The sequence below is a fragment of the Diceros bicornis genome, chromosome 10, assembly GCF_020826845.1.
Source record: "Diceros bicornis minor isolate mBicDic1 chromosome 10, mDicBic1.mat.cur, whole genome shotgun sequence".
In the NCBI taxonomy this organism is placed as follows: domain Eukaryota; kingdom Metazoa; phylum Chordata; class Mammalia; order Perissodactyla; family Rhinocerotidae; genus Diceros; species Diceros bicornis.
This window is the reverse complement of record NC_080749.1, coordinates 57779152-57796852: the sequence shown is the minus strand read 5'-3', so window position 1 is coordinate 57796852 and position 17701 is coordinate 57779152. Positions and strand designations below refer to the sequence as shown.

Below are 17701 nucleotides of genomic sequence, written 5' to 3'. Positions count from 1 at the left end.
CTCTGGGACATATTGAGAGATTCCACATGTAATTAGCAGGTACAAAATCAAGGCCCCTCAAAACTCTAAAAAGCTGCAGGCTGCCCAATAAACCATTCACAACACTGAGTCACCATTTTTTCATCTAATCAAATGTTTGTCTTGTTTTAAAGTGGGGAAACCGAGATTCATCTGAGGGTTAATAAGCATGTTTAGAATAAACACTACTACATGCAAATTACTCAGTCCTATCAATCCATTACAAGCAATATGGGGCAGAGGTCACAGGCCCTAGAGCCCCATCACCTGGGCTTGCTGCCTCCATTTTTCTAGAATGACCTCCAGTAACTCAAAGCATTCTTAGGCTCCTTTCCTCATCCAAAGTGAGGATGAGCATTCAGTGAGTTATTCCACAAAAAGTACTGTGCCTAGCTCATAGTAAGCACTCTAAAATTTTTTCATTTTCTTAAGCCTTTTATTAGTATGCCTTTTGGTTCCAAATGAAAGAAATCAAAGTCAAATTAGCTTAGTAAGAATTGATTCAGATGACTAGAAAGCTCACGGTTGAAAATGACTTCAAAGACTAATAGATCTATGCATTCAAATGTGAAGATGCTGCTGCTGGCCTTTATAAAGATCAAGAATTTCCTCCTGTAGAGGTGCTGGTGAGATCCCTGGAGGAGACATCACTTTTCCAACCTCAGAAGACAAACTCTCAGGGCCGGCCCCGTGACGTAGCGGTTAAATGCGCGCTCCACTACTGGCGGCCCGGGTTCGGATCCCGGGCGCGCACCAACGTGCCGCTTCTCCGGCCATGCTGAGGCCGAGTCCCACATACAGCAACTAAAAGGAGGTGCAACTATGACATACAACTATCTACTGGGGCTTTGGGGAAAAAAAAAAAAAAGTTTAAAAAAAAAAAAAAAGACAAAATCTCAGATCTTGAATAAAGTGACCCACACTTAGACAAAATACTGGGTGGGGACTGGGTGGGGATTGGGGGTGGTGGCAAGTATCTGTTACCAGCAGGCTCATCTGGAGCACCTGGAATTGGCTGGCACCTACTACGAGGGGGAAGAGCACTGCTGGGCAGAACCTGATAGCAGATGCCTCCTCTCATGTGCAATCTTTGAGTTAGTCAAGTTTCAAAATATTTCATGAAGTTGATTCAAGATAATGGACCATGGAACCTTATAGTACTGAAACATTATCACTTTGAAGTACTAAACATACTGTATATGATGTAGAATTAGCAACTAAAAATTTACAATATAACAAACCTTAACTTTCCCATGACTAAAAAAGATAAAGCCAAGTTTTCACCTCTTCATCTGGAACTTAAATATTAGAGCCTTACATCTGACTGTCCTCAAATTAAATTTGGCTATCCAATTGTTAAACTTTACTTGAGCTCAGTTTCTAGTTTAAAAATGTGTACCTATGCCTTTCACACTGAGGTATATCAAGCACTATATTAGAAATCTTAACTGCATGCTACTGCCTTTGTTATGTAAAAAACCATTTTCTTACTGAGATTTCTCCTTGAGCCCATGCTTTAGAGGGAAGGGGTGGCTGCTTAAATGTACCTTCGACTTCCCATACCCATACTTACATTTGAAGCCTCAGAACATTTACAAAATAATTCTCATTCCTTTTTAAAAGATATTTCTCAGGCCAGTTTCAGCTGATTTTGTGTGTGTGAGAGGAAGATCAGCCCTGAGCTAACAACCATGCCAATCCTCCCGTTTTTTTTGCTGAGGAAGACCGGCCCTGGGCTAACATCTGTGCCCATCTTCCTCCACTTTATATGGGACGTCGCCATGGCACAGCCTGACAAGCAGTGCATCAGTAAGCGCGTGGGATCCAAACCCGGGCTGCCAGCAGCGGAGCGCGCACCACTACACCACAGGGCTGGCCCCAGCTGATGCTTTTTAATACTCTGAGAACTGGAAAAAAATTTAAAGAGAAAAACTTTAATCCTATTCGGAGAAAAAACCCACAAACTTTGGCATAATTAACTTTAATGTCACCCAATAAAATTTTAGATGTTTCAGGATATTCTTAAGGCAGTACCCATGATTATTCCCCAAAATACTATCTTTAGGGACCAAGGACCAGGCACTTGAAGGTTAGACTTAAGGGTGGGGTATCATCTCCATTTTACAAAGGAATTAGTTGAAAGCGGTTCTTAATCTGGGTATAATTTAGGTCAGAGAATTTTGATTGGGAGAAAGTTACTTCTTTCTTTTCTTTATTTTCATTAACAATCAAATTTAACATTTCCTTCAAACCACAATCGTATTCACAGAACTTGTGACTTTCATTAGTTAAAATTGCAACTTGAATATCAGATTATTGTTGCCAAGTATCTCAAAATACCATTCATGCATCACAACTTCAAAGGTGGAAGTCAGACCCACCACTAGCCTCATTTAACATTTAAAGCACCTACTACTAAATCAAACTTACTTTGATGACTATTTTCAATGTAATGTTTAATTCTACATATTTAAAGCATATGAAATCAACATCCTGAAGGGTCTGTTGGCATCACCAAGCTGCCAAAGGGGAGCATGCCATAAAAAAAGTTTAAAAACCACAAATAACTTGCCCAAGCTCACAAAACTACCTAAGTTCTATATTTAAATTTTTTACCAACAGGCAAAACCTCATATATAACAATCAAAACAAAAACCTATTCACGTTTTCTTCCAGCACCTATTAAATAAGGGTGTAAGAGTGGAAGACAATCGAGACTAAATTCAAACAACCTATCAGAGTTCTTTGGATGTAAGCACATATTTTAAAGGCAGTTTACTTAACATTTCTGTTGACAGAAATGCATGGACTAATACATGTGAAAAAATGAAAACTACCTTTATTGTAACTTTCAGATATAACTGGTTAACATTTTTATTTATCTTTTTGAGGAAGATTAGCTCTGAGCTAACATCTGTTGCCAATCCTTTTAGCTGAGGAAGATTGGCTCTAGGCTAACCTCCATGCCCATCTTCCTCTACTTTATATGGGATGCTGCCACAGCATGGCTTGTTGAACAGGGCGTGGGCCGCGCTGGGATCCAAACCTGTGAACCCCGAGCCGCCTAAGCGGAGTGTGCACTGGGCAGTCCCAGCTAGTTAAGATTTAATAGAATTCTTTCACCTTTGTGATTATAAGCCCTTTATTAATTATAATGGCCATTTACATGGATGTAGTCAAATGTACCCATTTCCTATCCTTTCAAGTATTTTACAGCTGTCAAGACCCTTGTACTTAACATTACTTATCAATAAATTTTAGAAGTTGAGTAGTATGGTAAAGTCTAGTAGTATAGTAAATAGTAAATTCCTATTTCTTTGCTGGCTTTCAGTACTGTGCTCATTTAAGCTCTATCACACAATGCACAATGCAATGTACCTTTGCCATTACCTGTCTCTGAAAATGCGATAAGCAAAAATGGCATATTTTACCTATTGCTTTCCTCTCTCTCACCCCTTGGTACTTGCTATTCAATTCTAAATCAACCTGATGTATTAATAGGTTCTCATTTTTTGCAAAAGTGAACAGCAATTTTCGAAAAATTTAATTGCACTGTTATTACGTGGATGGTTCTGATTTTATCTTATTGCCTGAATATTTTATTTAATAATGTATTTTCATTCTGAAAAAGATAAATATACTTATTTTTGGTAGAAATGAAGCCTACACTTGTCCTGAGTTATTTTGGGATTTAAGTATTAAACTGGAACTATACGGTATTATAGGTGCAGAGAATATGAACTATGGCACATACCATGAAACCCGTGTTAAACTGAATACAAGCAAAATGTGTCAATTCTGTTAGCTAAAAATCCTCATAGCTTCAATTCACAAAGCATTTCACTTAACATGTTAACAGCTATTAATAAAAACCCAAATACTTGTGCTATAAAAATAAATTAAAAAAGAATTACCAAAAACCTACCTCAAAAATTTATGAACTTAGCAGATGATTATTATCACCTTTACTTGGGTTAGATTGTAGCAGTGTAGTTTAAGAGTACTTAACTTCATGAAATCTTTTTCCAACTCACCCTCACATCACAAAATGCTCAATCTATTGCCTTTCTCAAGATTAAGAAACCCAATGTTTCCCCATTTCACCTTGCTCCCAAATTGTTCCCCCCCGCCTCCAAAATTTCATTGATTCCTCACCTATTACCCAAGTATCTCATGTATTGTCCTTCAAGACTTAAGTCCTTAAGTGATAAGCTTTCTGTTTTATTTTCCATGCCTATTTCCCAAGTCATCTATGTTTCCCATTGAATAGAATCCACCATCTTTTAAATTAACTGATATGTAAAGGTTCATTCCAAGTTTCCTGTTAATTACCTACTAATAATGTTATGTCATATTCACCTATAGCATTTAAGTCACATGAACATTGTGAAGTGACAAAACACACGCATTTCTAAAAATATTTTAATGAAAAAGTTCTTTCTGTAAACATTTCATTATACTACAAATGAAACATTTGAATCCATTACAGACCACCTCTTATCTTAAAAATCAGAATAAAACATACCGAAATTTAGAATTTTGTTTATATAGGTTAACAATCCTTACATTTACCCCTGCACATTAGCATGCTTATTCACTACTTTGTGACATTACCGAAACTCCAAGAGATACTGTTAATTAGAAATGTTTCAAATCGTGACTTACATACCGGAACTCTTAAAAACAAGCCTATTTCAGTTCAGTTCCTTAAGAAATGGTCTTTATCACCAGACAAATTTCCTCTTTAGGACATGAGTATAATCGAGCTTTTTTATTTTTGAAGAAATGTAGTGTGGGAAGCAGTAACCGATGAGCTGGTTTGACAATATCAGTTAAAGAGTTTTCCTCAACCATTTCCCCCTTACATAATTTATTTTGTTTACGGGTGCTATGACTTAAGAGCATCATATTTTTCAGAAATGACAGTGGAACTACATTTAAAATAAAATCACTTTATTTCATAAAGAAATGAGATGGACTGGAAAGAAAGAACAATGCCTTTAAAAAAAGAAAATGTTTCCTATCTTAGGAAATTTGCTTCACTAAAACCACGTTGTAAAGAAAATTTATTAAATAGGCTGTATTACCTTATTTATCACTTCATTCTATGGTGATGTATAGAAATTCAACCCTGATTTAGACACAGAAACAGAGAGCCAACCAGTCATTTTCTGACAATAAGCTCTGGCAAACTAACTACTCCTGTCTATTTGGGAACTTGATTTATTTATAAATTTTAGTTTTAAGCATCTGTCCCCCAAAAGTGTTTTTTTAAAAAGTGAATAGACATCAATTCTCAATTTTTGACAAGCCCTTCAGGGGCAGCAATAATAGCCCTTATGAACAATCAGCAACTGATTTCAACAGTAATTGAGCAATATTTTAAGTATTCTTTGGGAAAAGTTGTCTTTTAAAAAGGAGTATTAGCATTAATTAGGCCCCTACTGCTTCTTGGTTAACAGGTTGTACACAAAAAACCTAAAGAATCAAAAATTTAACCTATTAGTCCAAATAATTCCCTAAATTTATATGCAAGAGAACTTATATATGAGGCCATTTGAATGAAGACCATGTTTTATATCTGTATCATCTGACAGTTTTGAAAGTTCACTCTAAGGTGTTTTTCCTAGAATGAGGATTGGCAGCTTAATGCTTTTATTATAAGTCATGCTTATTACAAAAACTCTCCACAAAATTTTAGGTTACTCTTACTCTTATGAAAAATCAACTTTACCCTAAAGACACCAACAATGAATTGTATACATGGGGCTACATCTGACTCGAGATGAACACTCATGGTTATTGCAGGGAAGTTTTAAAAATTGCTTAAAAATGTGTTGAATGTGGTTCCAGGATAGTTTTCAGCTGAACAATTTTGCCAATGTACCTAATAGTTTTAAAATATGTAATATAAATTTGTAGGGAAACAAATGGTGTCATCAGGTTTTACTGTGAGCTACAAACCTTACCCAGCCAGAAACCTTCGTATTTAAGATGGTAGGAAAGACATTCCTCTTTTAGGCAAGTAGGGTTCTCATTCAACCTGCAAATCAAAAAGATTACTCTTACCTTGCTTTACAAAAAATTACTCTTTAATTAGTGAAAAAATTCAAATGCAAGCCTTACCTAATGCTTATTGATTGCCCTTCCTTGCAGGTCTAAATGCTAGACCTAGTGACTGTGGCAACTATCTCTCATTGATGTTCCAAAAGGCGAAGAGCTCCTTCCTGCTAGACTTTCTTCGATATTTCAGTTGTAATAAGCAGATTTAACTAGCTTTTGGAAAGCTGCTCACTATCACCATAGTATCTTATGCCTTCACTTCTCTGTAGTTGAAGCTCTTGCTGCTGCCTTGTCATTCTTTATTTATGCTGACTTGTCCATACTCAAAAGGCTGCTGAAGTCCTGTCTTAGTGAGTCTCCTTTGATCCACTGTGCTTAAAAAGCACATCTTAGGTCCTTTAAAGCTGGTTAAATCGCTCTCCTCATGGCTTACTTTTCCACACTGTTCACAAGAACTAAGCTAATACAACTTATAAACAGGTCACATACACAGTTTTCACCTGCTTATAGGTTGCAAACATCAACTTACTGAAAATATTTTCACTATTAAACTAATTCCAGAACACAGAAAGTTTGTTAACAGTACAATTAACCTCATATGCCATTAAAGGATACTGTCAAGGTTGTGTCAAACAATTGCACAAACATAGAAACAGGAAATGTTAATCTCCCCCATTCCTTTAACCTTTATTATACGAATAAAAGAACCTGAGACAATTGAGCTCAATTTTAATGTTTCCCAAGCATTATTTTGACCAGGTACCCAGGTTTAAATTATGAACATTGACAGTGTCCATTTATATAACCACACTTGAAGTTGTTAAAGACTTAACCATTTTCTAATATTAGCCTATTTTCTATGCTGCTTATTCACATATGTCCATTAACAAATGGAATGTTGTCTGTTACATTTGTTGTTTTGTGAGTGTTTTCTGGAAAACTGCAGTATCTGTGAAGACCGATTTCCATGCTGGCATTGCATGCATCCAAATATTAATAATGCACAGAGGCACAGAATTAGAGCAACAAGAGAGCATATTCAAACACTAGCACGCCCCATTCCCCTTTTTATTGCTTGTTTTGCTTAGTACTTCTTAAAACAAAAATAAGAATCTCAAATCCAACGTTCAACTGCCAAAGAAAGAGTAACAGCAGGGCACATACTTAGGGCTCCAATGAAATTGTAAGCACTAGCTGGCGCAAAACAGTAGACATTGGTTTTTGTATATATGACCTTATTATCTAAAAACTCTTCTCAACCAGGGTCTTCCAAGCAAATTGCTAATTCATACCAACATGATTTAGGTTCAAGCATAAACATTCAATGACAAGTGTGTTCTTTGGGATTTTGAGTAAGAACTCAAGACCATCCAAATTGGAATACCGGTTTGTGGGAAGTGAGAAGCTTGTACTAAGCAATTGTGCTACACTTCTACTGCAGTAAGTCATCTGGGATGATTGTGTCTAGACTATCCTTGGTTTCCTCCAGTAGAATGTAAAGGGTACAAACAGTAAAGCATGCCAGCCAGTTAAGGGTTCAACAATGCATGATTTTTATTCTCTTGCTCTGAAAGCCTGTATCAAAAAAAATATATATGTATATTAAACCAAGGAAAATAACTGAAGATTTATGGGCCTCTTGTGCTTTAAAAAGGAAAAACAAAGGTAGCCACTAATTTGCTCAGATACAGCAAGGCTTAGTGGTCCTGTACTTTGAAAAGTTTTTAAGAATGGTTTTTAAGGTAGGAGGAAAGGGAAAACATCCACTACCCCTTTCCAGAACTTAAACAGAGGGCAGTAGACATTCTTTACACCCAAATAAAACTATGGCAGCAGTTCACATGTGACCAAGGTGAATGCAGAATGGAGATGTTCTAAACACAGCTAGGACTCGGCAAAGCTAACACACTAGAATCATGTGATTACATTTTGAAAGAAAATGCACAAAAACCAAATAGGAATTTTGAGATTTTTCATTTGAAGGTAAATCTTAATGCTATTAAATTCACAAATATGCTAATTTAAATACCCAATTCTATTTATCTAAAACACACATTGCAAACATACAAATATCTATTCTCTCCACATGTCAGAACCCATTCATTTCATGGTTTGGAAATGGGGAGAATAGATTCCCCTTAAACTGCAAGTCAGCAGGTGTTTCTTTACAGTTAACTTTAGCAAAATTCATACAAAATAGTAATTAACAATGATCTTCTTTACTTGTTAACTCACAAGGAAACACCTTCAAAACTGCATTTTGTTAAAGTTTCTGTACTAAAATGTAGAAAAACTGAACTACACAAATATTGAAAAGTTAAAAATTCCTTAATTTTTTATTCCTGGTACCACTACCACAATTTACAGGGCAATATACCTGATGTAATGAAAAGAAAAAGAAAAAGACAAAGCTACAACAGATAAAAGACCTCAGGAATGTACATCTAATTGACACTACATTGCATTAATCAATAGCTGCACTTTTTGCAAACTGTGGCTATGACAGTCCTGAACAAGAAGGGTTTCCTGTTTAAGCTGCAGTAACTTTTCTGACTATGGATCATCGTTCCTTCTGTGGCAGATTTTTACAGTTCCTCTAATGCATTTGGGACGACTGTCTCAAAGTAACCTGCAGCTTTCCTGACAACTCCTCGCTCTCTCTCCTGCTAAGAACTGTAGCCTGTTGAATAATACAGGATAAAAAAATTATTACACTCAGTGAACAGTTCCACATATTCTTTATCATCATGATAAAAATTTAAAGATACCTACCCTTTTCTGTTGAGTTTTTAGAACCTTCTGCTACCATATCCACCACTTCCACCACCAGATCCATAACCACCTGGAAATATATATGTAGAGTTTTAAAAGAAAGATACATGAATTTTTAAATTAAAAAGGCTGTTAAGAATTTTGATGAAAAAAACTACTTACCACCATAGGGACTGCCCGAGCTTCTTCCACCAAAACTGCCCCCCTTCATGGGTCCATAATTTGATTGCTGTTGTCCACTATAATTTCCAAAATCATTATAGTTCCCACCACCATAGTTACCTGAAATTACAAAGGTTTTATTCGTGGTTGACCTACACAATAATTTTTTCCTCTTTTAACAAATGTACCTATGATCTTTTGACAATCACGGCAGCATGCTCTATGACACTTACATGCCACCCTCTGAAGAGATTTTTACAGAGCTACCACACTCTCTACACAAACACAGAGGCCCACTAGTAGACTTCGGGCATAGGGAGGAAGGAGAAAACAGTGGATGATGGCCCAAAGAGCATGCACCTAGATAGCCGCCATATTTTTATATTAGATGCTACACCCTAGCATATTTTTTCTCCTTTATACCATTAACACCTCAAAACTGTGTTTCATTCACTCTAATTCTGATGCAGTACCACCTTTAAACCAATGACAGAAAAGGTATTCTAAATTAAGAAAAACCTTCTGTTGATACATTAATACAGTCCAACAAAACTCACTGTGTTCATAACAAAGCTCTTTATCTATAGTATCATGGAGTAAAGACACAGACTTCCTTATAGTCTGCGTGTACCTCTCACATAATAGGACTCAAAGTACCTTTGTCACCTAGACCCCGAAAGACACAATTCATTTCAAAATGTCTCCATATTCAATTTACAGTTCCCATTTGTCCAATTTATAAGTGTCCAGAGTTCAGTAAAATTCTGGCAATAAATACATTACTTACCAATGTCCATTTCAACTACACAAAAAAGTTGAATATGTTTTACCAATTTACGAAATAGGTAACCAAGGTAAGAAAATTCAGTTAACTACCCACCATCTGAGTATTTTCTAGTATTACAAAACATGAAATTTGACCAAAAGCTACCTTTTAACACTTTTTAAAACATCTATAACAGAACTATATATAAAAAACATTAAATATTTAAAACAAGCGAAAACTTACCACCGCCAAAATTTCCTCCTTCATTGTAGCCATCATATCCTCCACCACCGCCACCATATCCTCCACCACCACCCTGGTTTCCATATCCTGGTCCACCACCACCATAGCCTCCTCTACTACTATAACCAGGACCACCGCCATAGTTGCCACCTAAAAAAATCAGGTCACACAAAAACATAAACGTAGAAAGAGGATCAAGTTATTGAACTCTAGTTTATATTACATTTAACCCACTGGAAAATAAACCAATGAGTTGATTTAACACTCTAAAGCCTGGTAATACCTGGTCAATTGAACAGCAAGAATCTGGGCAGGTAAGAATTAAGATGAATGCCTAAATATCTCTTTGATATATATAAAAAATGTTTTAATTTTTAAAAATGTCACTAAGGAAAACAGTGAACAGTTTCCTCTGAGACATAAACAATTCCAGCTAGACTGCTAGTACAATAAATCTTATTAGCCAAAACGAACTAGCTAATGTTAAATTTTTAGGGGGGGAAAAGTCTAGTCTCCTATGGTATTAGTTTAGAAGCATACTTTAACCATCAAGGCATGCAAATGTTGACTGAACATACATAAACGTAAACAAATAATTAATTTTCATTGAAGTATAGAAACAAAGTAAAAATATCAAACATCAAATTCAAAAAACTTACCATCACCTCCAAAACCATTATATCCACCATCACCTCCTCCATAACTACCTCTGCTGCCACCACCTCCACCATAGCCTCCTGAGGAAAAGCAACGGATAAATTACAAGTATAGATTTAACTCACTAATAAATTTTAGGTAGATATGTACTTAGAAATAAAATAACCACCCTACCTCTTCCACCAAAGTTTCCACCACGGCCAAAGTTACCTCCACCACCTCCAAAGTTTCCTCCACGACCCATAAAGTTGCCAGATCCACCTCCACGACCTTTAACACAGGCAAGGAAAATCTGTGAGAACCTGACAAACTCTACCTCCACCTATTGTGTATGTATATACGGTATTACTCACCTCTTTGCGATCCAGCCGACTGCATTTCTTGTTTAGAAAGGGCCTTTTTCACTTCACAATTATGCCCATTAATAGTGTGGTATTTCTGAACTAAATTATTTTTAATCAAACAAACAAACAAAAGTTATTTGATGTTTGAAAAGCACATATAAATGATATCTTTTATCACAACATCACTCATTAAAATATCATTAAGAAGGGAGTGACTTTGAGTGGGGATGAGGGAGCGATCTGGGATGTTAATAACGTTTATTTCTTGATCCGGATGCTGGTTACACAGGTGTAGTCACGTTATGAAAACTGAACCACACATTATATACTATTATGTATGATATACAATTATAAGCTTTTGACCAAATCTAGTGTAGAACGAGAAGTCGTTTCTGCTTTCTCATTCAAGTTCCAATAAACTGCTACTTACCAACAATTTTATCAACTGTATCATGATCATCAAAAGTTACAAAAGCAAATCCTCTCTTTTTTCCACTCTGCCTGTCTTCCATAACTTCTATGGTTTCAATCTTGCCATACTTTTCAAAGTAGTCTCTCAAATTATATTCTTCTGTATCTTCTTTAATACCACCCACAAAAATTTTCTTCACTGTTAGATGGGCACCAGGCTTTACAGAATCCTGCAAATAAAAATTTCCTAAGTCAAAAAACCCAAAATTTTACAACAATTTCATGTTACACAACATGGTATTAATAAGATACCTCTCTAGAAACAGCTCTCTTTGGTTCTACTACACGCCCATCAACCTTGTGTGGTCGAGCACACATTGCTGCATCCACCTCTTCAACACAAGAGTAAGTCACAAAACCAAAGCCCCTGGAACGTTTTGTTTGGGGGTCTCTCATTACCTACAAAATAAAAATTTAAAAACACTGAAACACACCTCCAAAGCTCCTCTACCCTTTAAGAATCTCTTTTTGCTCCTTTAGTAACTTACCACACAATCTGTAAGGGTGCCCCATTTCTCAAAATGTTCTCTTAAACTATCATCTGTAGTTTCAAAGCTCAGACCACCAATAAACAGTTTTCTCAACTGCTCTGGTTCCTTTGGATCATGGCCCTGAGGAAACAAACCAATACATTTTAATTATTTCTTTTACTAGGTGAATTGCTAAAAAAGATTTGCAAGCCTTTAATCTGCTCCAAATAGTAACTCAACATCAAATTCCTGTACCATTAACACTTTGTCCAGTTAAAAATTACAGTAAGATCACACACATCAACTGATTAAAGGAAGCAAAAGACCAAGAAAATCTATTACCAGCCTTTCAAATGACATCACTTCAACTAAATTGAAATCCAACCGAATTCCAGAATCAAAAGCCCCTTAATTTAAAGCTACAACTACAAGAGTGTGGGATACATTATTTCAGAAATTGCTACTGAGAAACCATTTTCTAAGAATGACCAAAGTGTTGTAAAGCAGTGTTTCATCCATGCCATTTCTTTTCATGTTTTCCCTCCTCAGTCTACATCCCAACAAGTTTTAATTTTAAACCACAAAACTGTGAAGTACAACTTAAAAATTTTAAGTGACAAATTTAGAGAAAGTCACTGGCTCAGGCAAATCAAAATGTTAAGACAGATATTCCTCAATAAAAGGCTAAACCAGCATTTACCCTCAAAAAAACCTATGGAAAAAATCCACCACGTATCTTAATAGCTTTCTGTAACCAATTTACGTTACAGGTTACATGCTGCAAATGACCTATTTGCACTGGTATCAAATGGCAAAACTTCAAATATAATACCTCATAAGGTAGAAAAAGGGCAACGTGGACTTTATAGCATATACTGCTTGACCAGAATGGAGCACAATAGAACAGAATTGAGATTTTTCTTAAAAATTAAGATGCGGCCTGAATTCTTTTACAACTACCTGTTTAAGAAATTACATAAACTGCCATTTAATGCATGCATTAAGATATCGTTCATCCAAAGTCCTTAAATGAAAGAGCTCACATTTACATTCTAATGTCTTCCTGTGTCTTCTAAAAGTAGACTTAAGTCATTTAACATGAAGAGGCTGTCACGCGCTAGAAAAAAACGTTAAATGATTAATAGCCTAAAGCATTAATTCACTTAGTCTCATTTTCTCGTCTAGGTTAAATGCGTTTAAATGACAATATACAAAGTTCACAAAAAGAAACAATTATAATCCACTTAAAATTATCTCACATGAAAAATTCAACTGTGGTTGCAGTCCTCTGAAACAAAAATCCAAGAAACTACAACCAGAGCCGACCCATCATGAGAAATGAGAAAAACGGAGATCAAAAAAATTTCAAGTTCCTATTTCACATCTACACTCAAGTTCTGAGATAGAGTACTTCACCCACATGGCGCGAAGATAGGTATAATTCTAAGTAGTTTAGCAAGAATAGCAGATCAGGAAGCATTTTTAAGCAGCAAACTTTTTAAAAAATTCATATTTCCAACTGGGTGCTGCGAAGAAAAGAACAGGATAGAGAATTAAATTCTCGTTGCCTTAGAGAGGTCTGTAAGACCTAGAAACGCGCCGGCAGAACTTCAGCGAAAGCACAACGCCCGAGCTTCGAGGCCATTTGCGGCATTTTTTGCCGAGCTGCCTCCTCTCTCTTCCTTGCAATGCCGCGCTCTTTCCCGGCGGCGGAGCGAGGCGGCGGCCATTGCGGGCCAATGCGCCATTTCGTAACGCGGCAGCGGATCAATGTCAATGTGGCCGCCGCCCGCCTGCTTGCTCGCCCGGATGTGCCTGCTCGTCCCCTCCCCTCCCCCACCGCCTCCTCCCAACCGCTCCCGCCGAGGCCCGCCATGCCGCCCTCGGCCCCGGATGCGAGGCCGCGCGGCCGGCGGCCCGGCTCGCCTCCCGAGGGCTCCCCAGCCACGCCGCGCCTCCGAAGAGCCACCTGTGCAGCCGAAGGAGAAGGCGAGGCGGACGAGGGGCCCCGAGGAGGCCTCCGAGGCCCGCTCCCCTCCCCCTCCCACCGCCCGTCTCAGCGCAGAGCGCGGGACGGCCGACCCGGTCCACCCGGCCTCCCCGCTCCCACCGAGCCAGGCCCCCCACGCCGGCCACTACCCGTCAACCCCCCGCTCTCCCCCTAATACCTCCTCCCCCCGGCGGCGGCGGCGACGGCCGGAGTCGGGCTGGGGGCGACCGGGCGGCGGTTTTACCTCCATTTTGAGACCGGACTCGCCTCTTCCAACTCGAGTTCAATATGGGACCGAGAGGAAGAGGCGGGGCCAGCCGTCACGTGACGCGCTTTCTGCGCGCCGCCGGCCCGGTGGGGGAGGGGCGAGTTGGAAAGGGGGCGTAGCCAACTGGGCGCGAAGAAGGACTGGACGAGCGGGTTGGCGGGCGGAGGGCGGGGGCGTGGCGGGTCGCGGGAGCGCGCGCGCCTCGCCAACTTCCAGCGCGGCGCCGCCCTTGCCGCGGTTCGCGCTCGGGCGGCTGCGGGGACGTCAGCTCGGGCTCAACCAATGGCGAGCGCCCACGTCGGGAGGGCGCCTCGTGACCGCGCGTCACCGGAGAAAAAAGCCTTTCCCTTTCTTCTCGCGCGTTTTTCCCCCCTCCCCCACGTAGGCCCCTGGGTCTCCGTTTCCGATTTCATTTCATTCTCGTGTCTGAATAAAACCACACTTCTTTTCTCCTGTACTACTTTAAGGTTACAAGAAAGCCCTCTCGCGGCGTCTTCTCGCACGTTTCCAAATGCCAGGGACCAAGTTTTGTGACTGCGATGCCCACTGTGAGGGCCTGCACTGAAAAGCCTTGCGACGCCGCCGTATATGAATCTTGGGCACCTTGGAAAAGCCTTAAAACGCGGCTGACATACTGAAATTTCACCTTTAACGAGCTGAGGCAGGACTGATCGAGGTCAGTTCGTTAGGGACTCATTGATCTCAAGAAATCTGTCGGCACCATTTTCTAACACTTTTCTAGTTAGTGTGGAAAGAGCTGAAGCAAATGTTCGCACCGACGGATTTTAAGGAAAGGTTTACAAGGTTTCCAAAAGTAGGATCACCACATATGCTATCTGTTCGCCAGTGATTTTTACCTTAATTTTCCAATTGTGTTGTGAAGTGTAATGAACGAGCTCAATTAAAGAGTTAAAAACTAGAGCTCTAATCCTTTCTCGGCCTAGCCAAGTGATTTTAAATCATTTGACCCTTACTGAGTTTTAGTTTTAATTTTTTCAATAAAAATGGGGATGAGATTAGGTGATCCCCAACACTTATGATAGTCTTAAATTAATGGATCCATGTTTAAACAAAAGTGCTGGTGAAAGTGACCGCAATTGACAAGTTTCCTTATCCTGCTAAGAAATGCCCTGTATTTTAATGTAGCAATGCATATGAGCAGCTCCTTTAGAATTGATCAGGCCCTCCCTTGGAAGATTAGAAATCTAGTCAATTATAGTGTAAATTGTTTGAAAAACAGTTTGTGTTAATAAATGGGGAATGGTTGGCTTGGAGTTTGGAAAAAGGAAACACAAAGAATAAGAATTTGTTGATGTTTATCAAGCATTGGCCAAGCGGAACAGGAGTTTTATTTGGGAGACATAAACAGAAGGTACTCTGCTCCAGGATAGAAACCAGTCACCAGGCCTTAATGTAACTTGGATGAGATAATCTTCCAAACTAGCCGCCTCCTGTTGCTCTGATTCCATTATCACAAGCAAACTATTATGTGTTCTGCTTATAAGGTACTCCTCATAGCCAACAACAGTGCTTGAGACAATGGGAAAATTTATATTCTTATTGTCTCATTAATATATCAAGGCTTTGTGAGTTTGATTACTATGAAATAGTCATGAATAACTTGATCAATTCTGGGTATGTACAAAAACACAAAGTTAAAGACCTTAGGAAGATGGTATTCACAGCAAGGTACCCTATGAGACACTGCAAGGTTGATCCAAAAGGCTGATCGCTTGGCTTCACTTTAGGGCATGTTTGGGTATTTTCTAACCAAGTTGTTTCTAATCAATAACTTCTGTTATTATTCTTTCTTCTTTGAATTGTATTAAATTCTTGTATTGGAGAAATGATGAGGGATGGGATACTAAGTACTTCCATACAGGAAGGTGGTCTGTCAGTCCATTTATTCAGGTATTTTGTCCTTCAGTAAAATGTGGATTCTTCCCTTTGGATTCGTCCAGACTTGTTGTTCATCCGGCCTCTGGGTTTTAGACATTAGCTATTTTTTATGCTTTTGTCTAAGCTTACCCTCCAGCTCTGGGGCCACATGGTATCTAATACAAATATCCCTGCTCAAGATCTTTACCCTATTGGACAGAGCTGAACCGTGCCTCCTATCTGTCCTTGTGGCCCTGGCTGTCTTTGAAATGTGAGAGAGAGAGTGTATGGGGTGGGGAGCAGAGGACAAGGGTCCTAGGGTGGGATGGGGTGGCAGACAGACTTTATAAATAATCTATATCAGCGCCTCTCAACTTCTTTCATATCACAACACATACAGAAAATAAGTTTTATATAGCACACTAGGTTACAAAAACGAAGAGATTTGGAGGCATCTAAATGATGGTTGGTAAAAAAATAAAATACAACGTACCAGAGAAGATATTAAAAATTGAATTTGGGGGCCGGCCTGGTGGCATAGCAGTTAAGTTCTCGTGTTCCGCTTTGGTGGCCCGGGGTTTGCCGGTTCGGATCCTGGGTGAGGACCTACTCACCACTCATCAAGCCATGCTGAGGCAGCGTCCCACATAGAAGAACTAGAAGGACCTACAACTAGGATATACAACTATGTACTGGGGCTTTAGGGAGAAGAAAGGAAAAAAAAGAGGAAGATTGGCGACAGATGTTAGCTCAGGGCCAATTTTCCTCAAAAAAAAAAAAAAGGGAACTGCTATGGCTTTTAAAAAAATTGAATTTGAATAAAACTTTCAAGTAAAATTTTTCCATCATTTTTAATGATCGACTTGATCTTGTTTCTGTGAGTATATTTTGATATTAGGTTTTATGGTTTAAATGGCTTTATGCAGTTTCTGATCTAGACTTTTTAATGACAAACTCATATTCTGAATAGTAATTATCAGTGAGGGACTCTGATCACAAAAGTGGGTGATAAAATATTTAAAACCATTTTATACAACTATTCAAAATTTACAGTGGTAATTATATTTAAAGAATAACAACTCTTCCTTTTATTGACTAATGTAATGTTGCAGTTTCATATGATAATGCAAATGGATTTCAAACCCAGTAGTACATTTTTATATCAAGATTTCCACATTGAAACTCTAGCTTTCAGAACGTGCATGCATTGTCAACAGCTAGTCTGGGGGCCATTAAAAGAGTGCATCACCACAAAGGGATAGAAATAGCCACTGTATGTTAAGACACATATTAAGGGCATTGCCTGGAGCTGAGCCCACCAGGAACCCCGCTCTACTCAGGCTCCTCTCTCACACCCCTAGCAGACTACCTCTGGGGCTGTGTGCTATGCCCCTTGGGTACCTGGATCACAAACTTGTGCATTGGCTTCAGAGACTCTGATTCATGGTGGGCAGTGGAGTGCTTTGCAGATAGATGCCCATGTGGCAAGCATCCTTGGCCATCCACAGACAGGAGAACTGTAAGTGCTGGTTGTTGTCCACTGTGCTTGCTGCATCTTTGGCATAAGCCCCAGACTGCTCTGCACAGGCTGCCCTGAGG

General features: G+C 38.9%; 1 protein-coding gene and 1 long non-coding RNA gene across 7 annotated transcripts in view; one reads left to right on the top strand and one right to left on the bottom strand.

Annotated features, from left to right (window-relative positions):
• Positions 1-5116: 5116 nt before the first annotated feature.
• HNRNPA3 (heterogeneous nuclear ribonucleoprotein A3) lies at positions 5117-14243 on the bottom strand. 3 transcript variants are annotated; one of them, XM_058549310.1, is made up of 11 exons: positions 14135-14243; positions 11985-12107; positions 11749-11895; positions 11456-11666; positions 11035-11124; positions 10856-10951; positions 10684-10761; positions 10025-10174; positions 9016-9135; positions 8854-8923; positions 5117-6061 (listed from the first exon to the last, which is right to left on the bottom strand). In XM_058549310.1, exons 1-10 carry the CDS (start codon positions 14204-14206, stop codon positions 8871-8873), a joined length of 1140 nt encoding a protein of 379 aa, XP_058405293.1. In that variant the 5' UTR covers positions 14207-14243; the 3' UTR covers positions 5117-6061; positions 8854-8870. The 3 variants fall into 3 exon arrangements, with proteins under 3 accessions (XP_058405293.1, XP_058405292.1, XP_058405294.1); XM_058549309.1 differs by lacking the exon at positions 5117-6061 and adding an exon at positions 8391-8761; XM_058549311.1 differs by lacking the exon at positions 5117-6061 and adding an exon at positions 8391-8761 and having other exon boundaries at positions 14201-14226.
• Positions 14244-14595: 352 nt separating this feature from the next.
• Positions 14596-17701, top strand: part of LOC131410850 (uncharacterized) — a 39105-nt gene continuing 35999 nt past the window's right edge. For all 4 annotated transcript variants that reach the window (XR_009221427.1, XR_009221425.1, XR_009221424.1 and 1 more), the window contains exon 1: positions 14596-14900. This is a non-coding gene — a long non-coding RNA (uncharacterized LOC131410850). The remainder of the gene's footprint in view (positions 14901-17701) is intronic.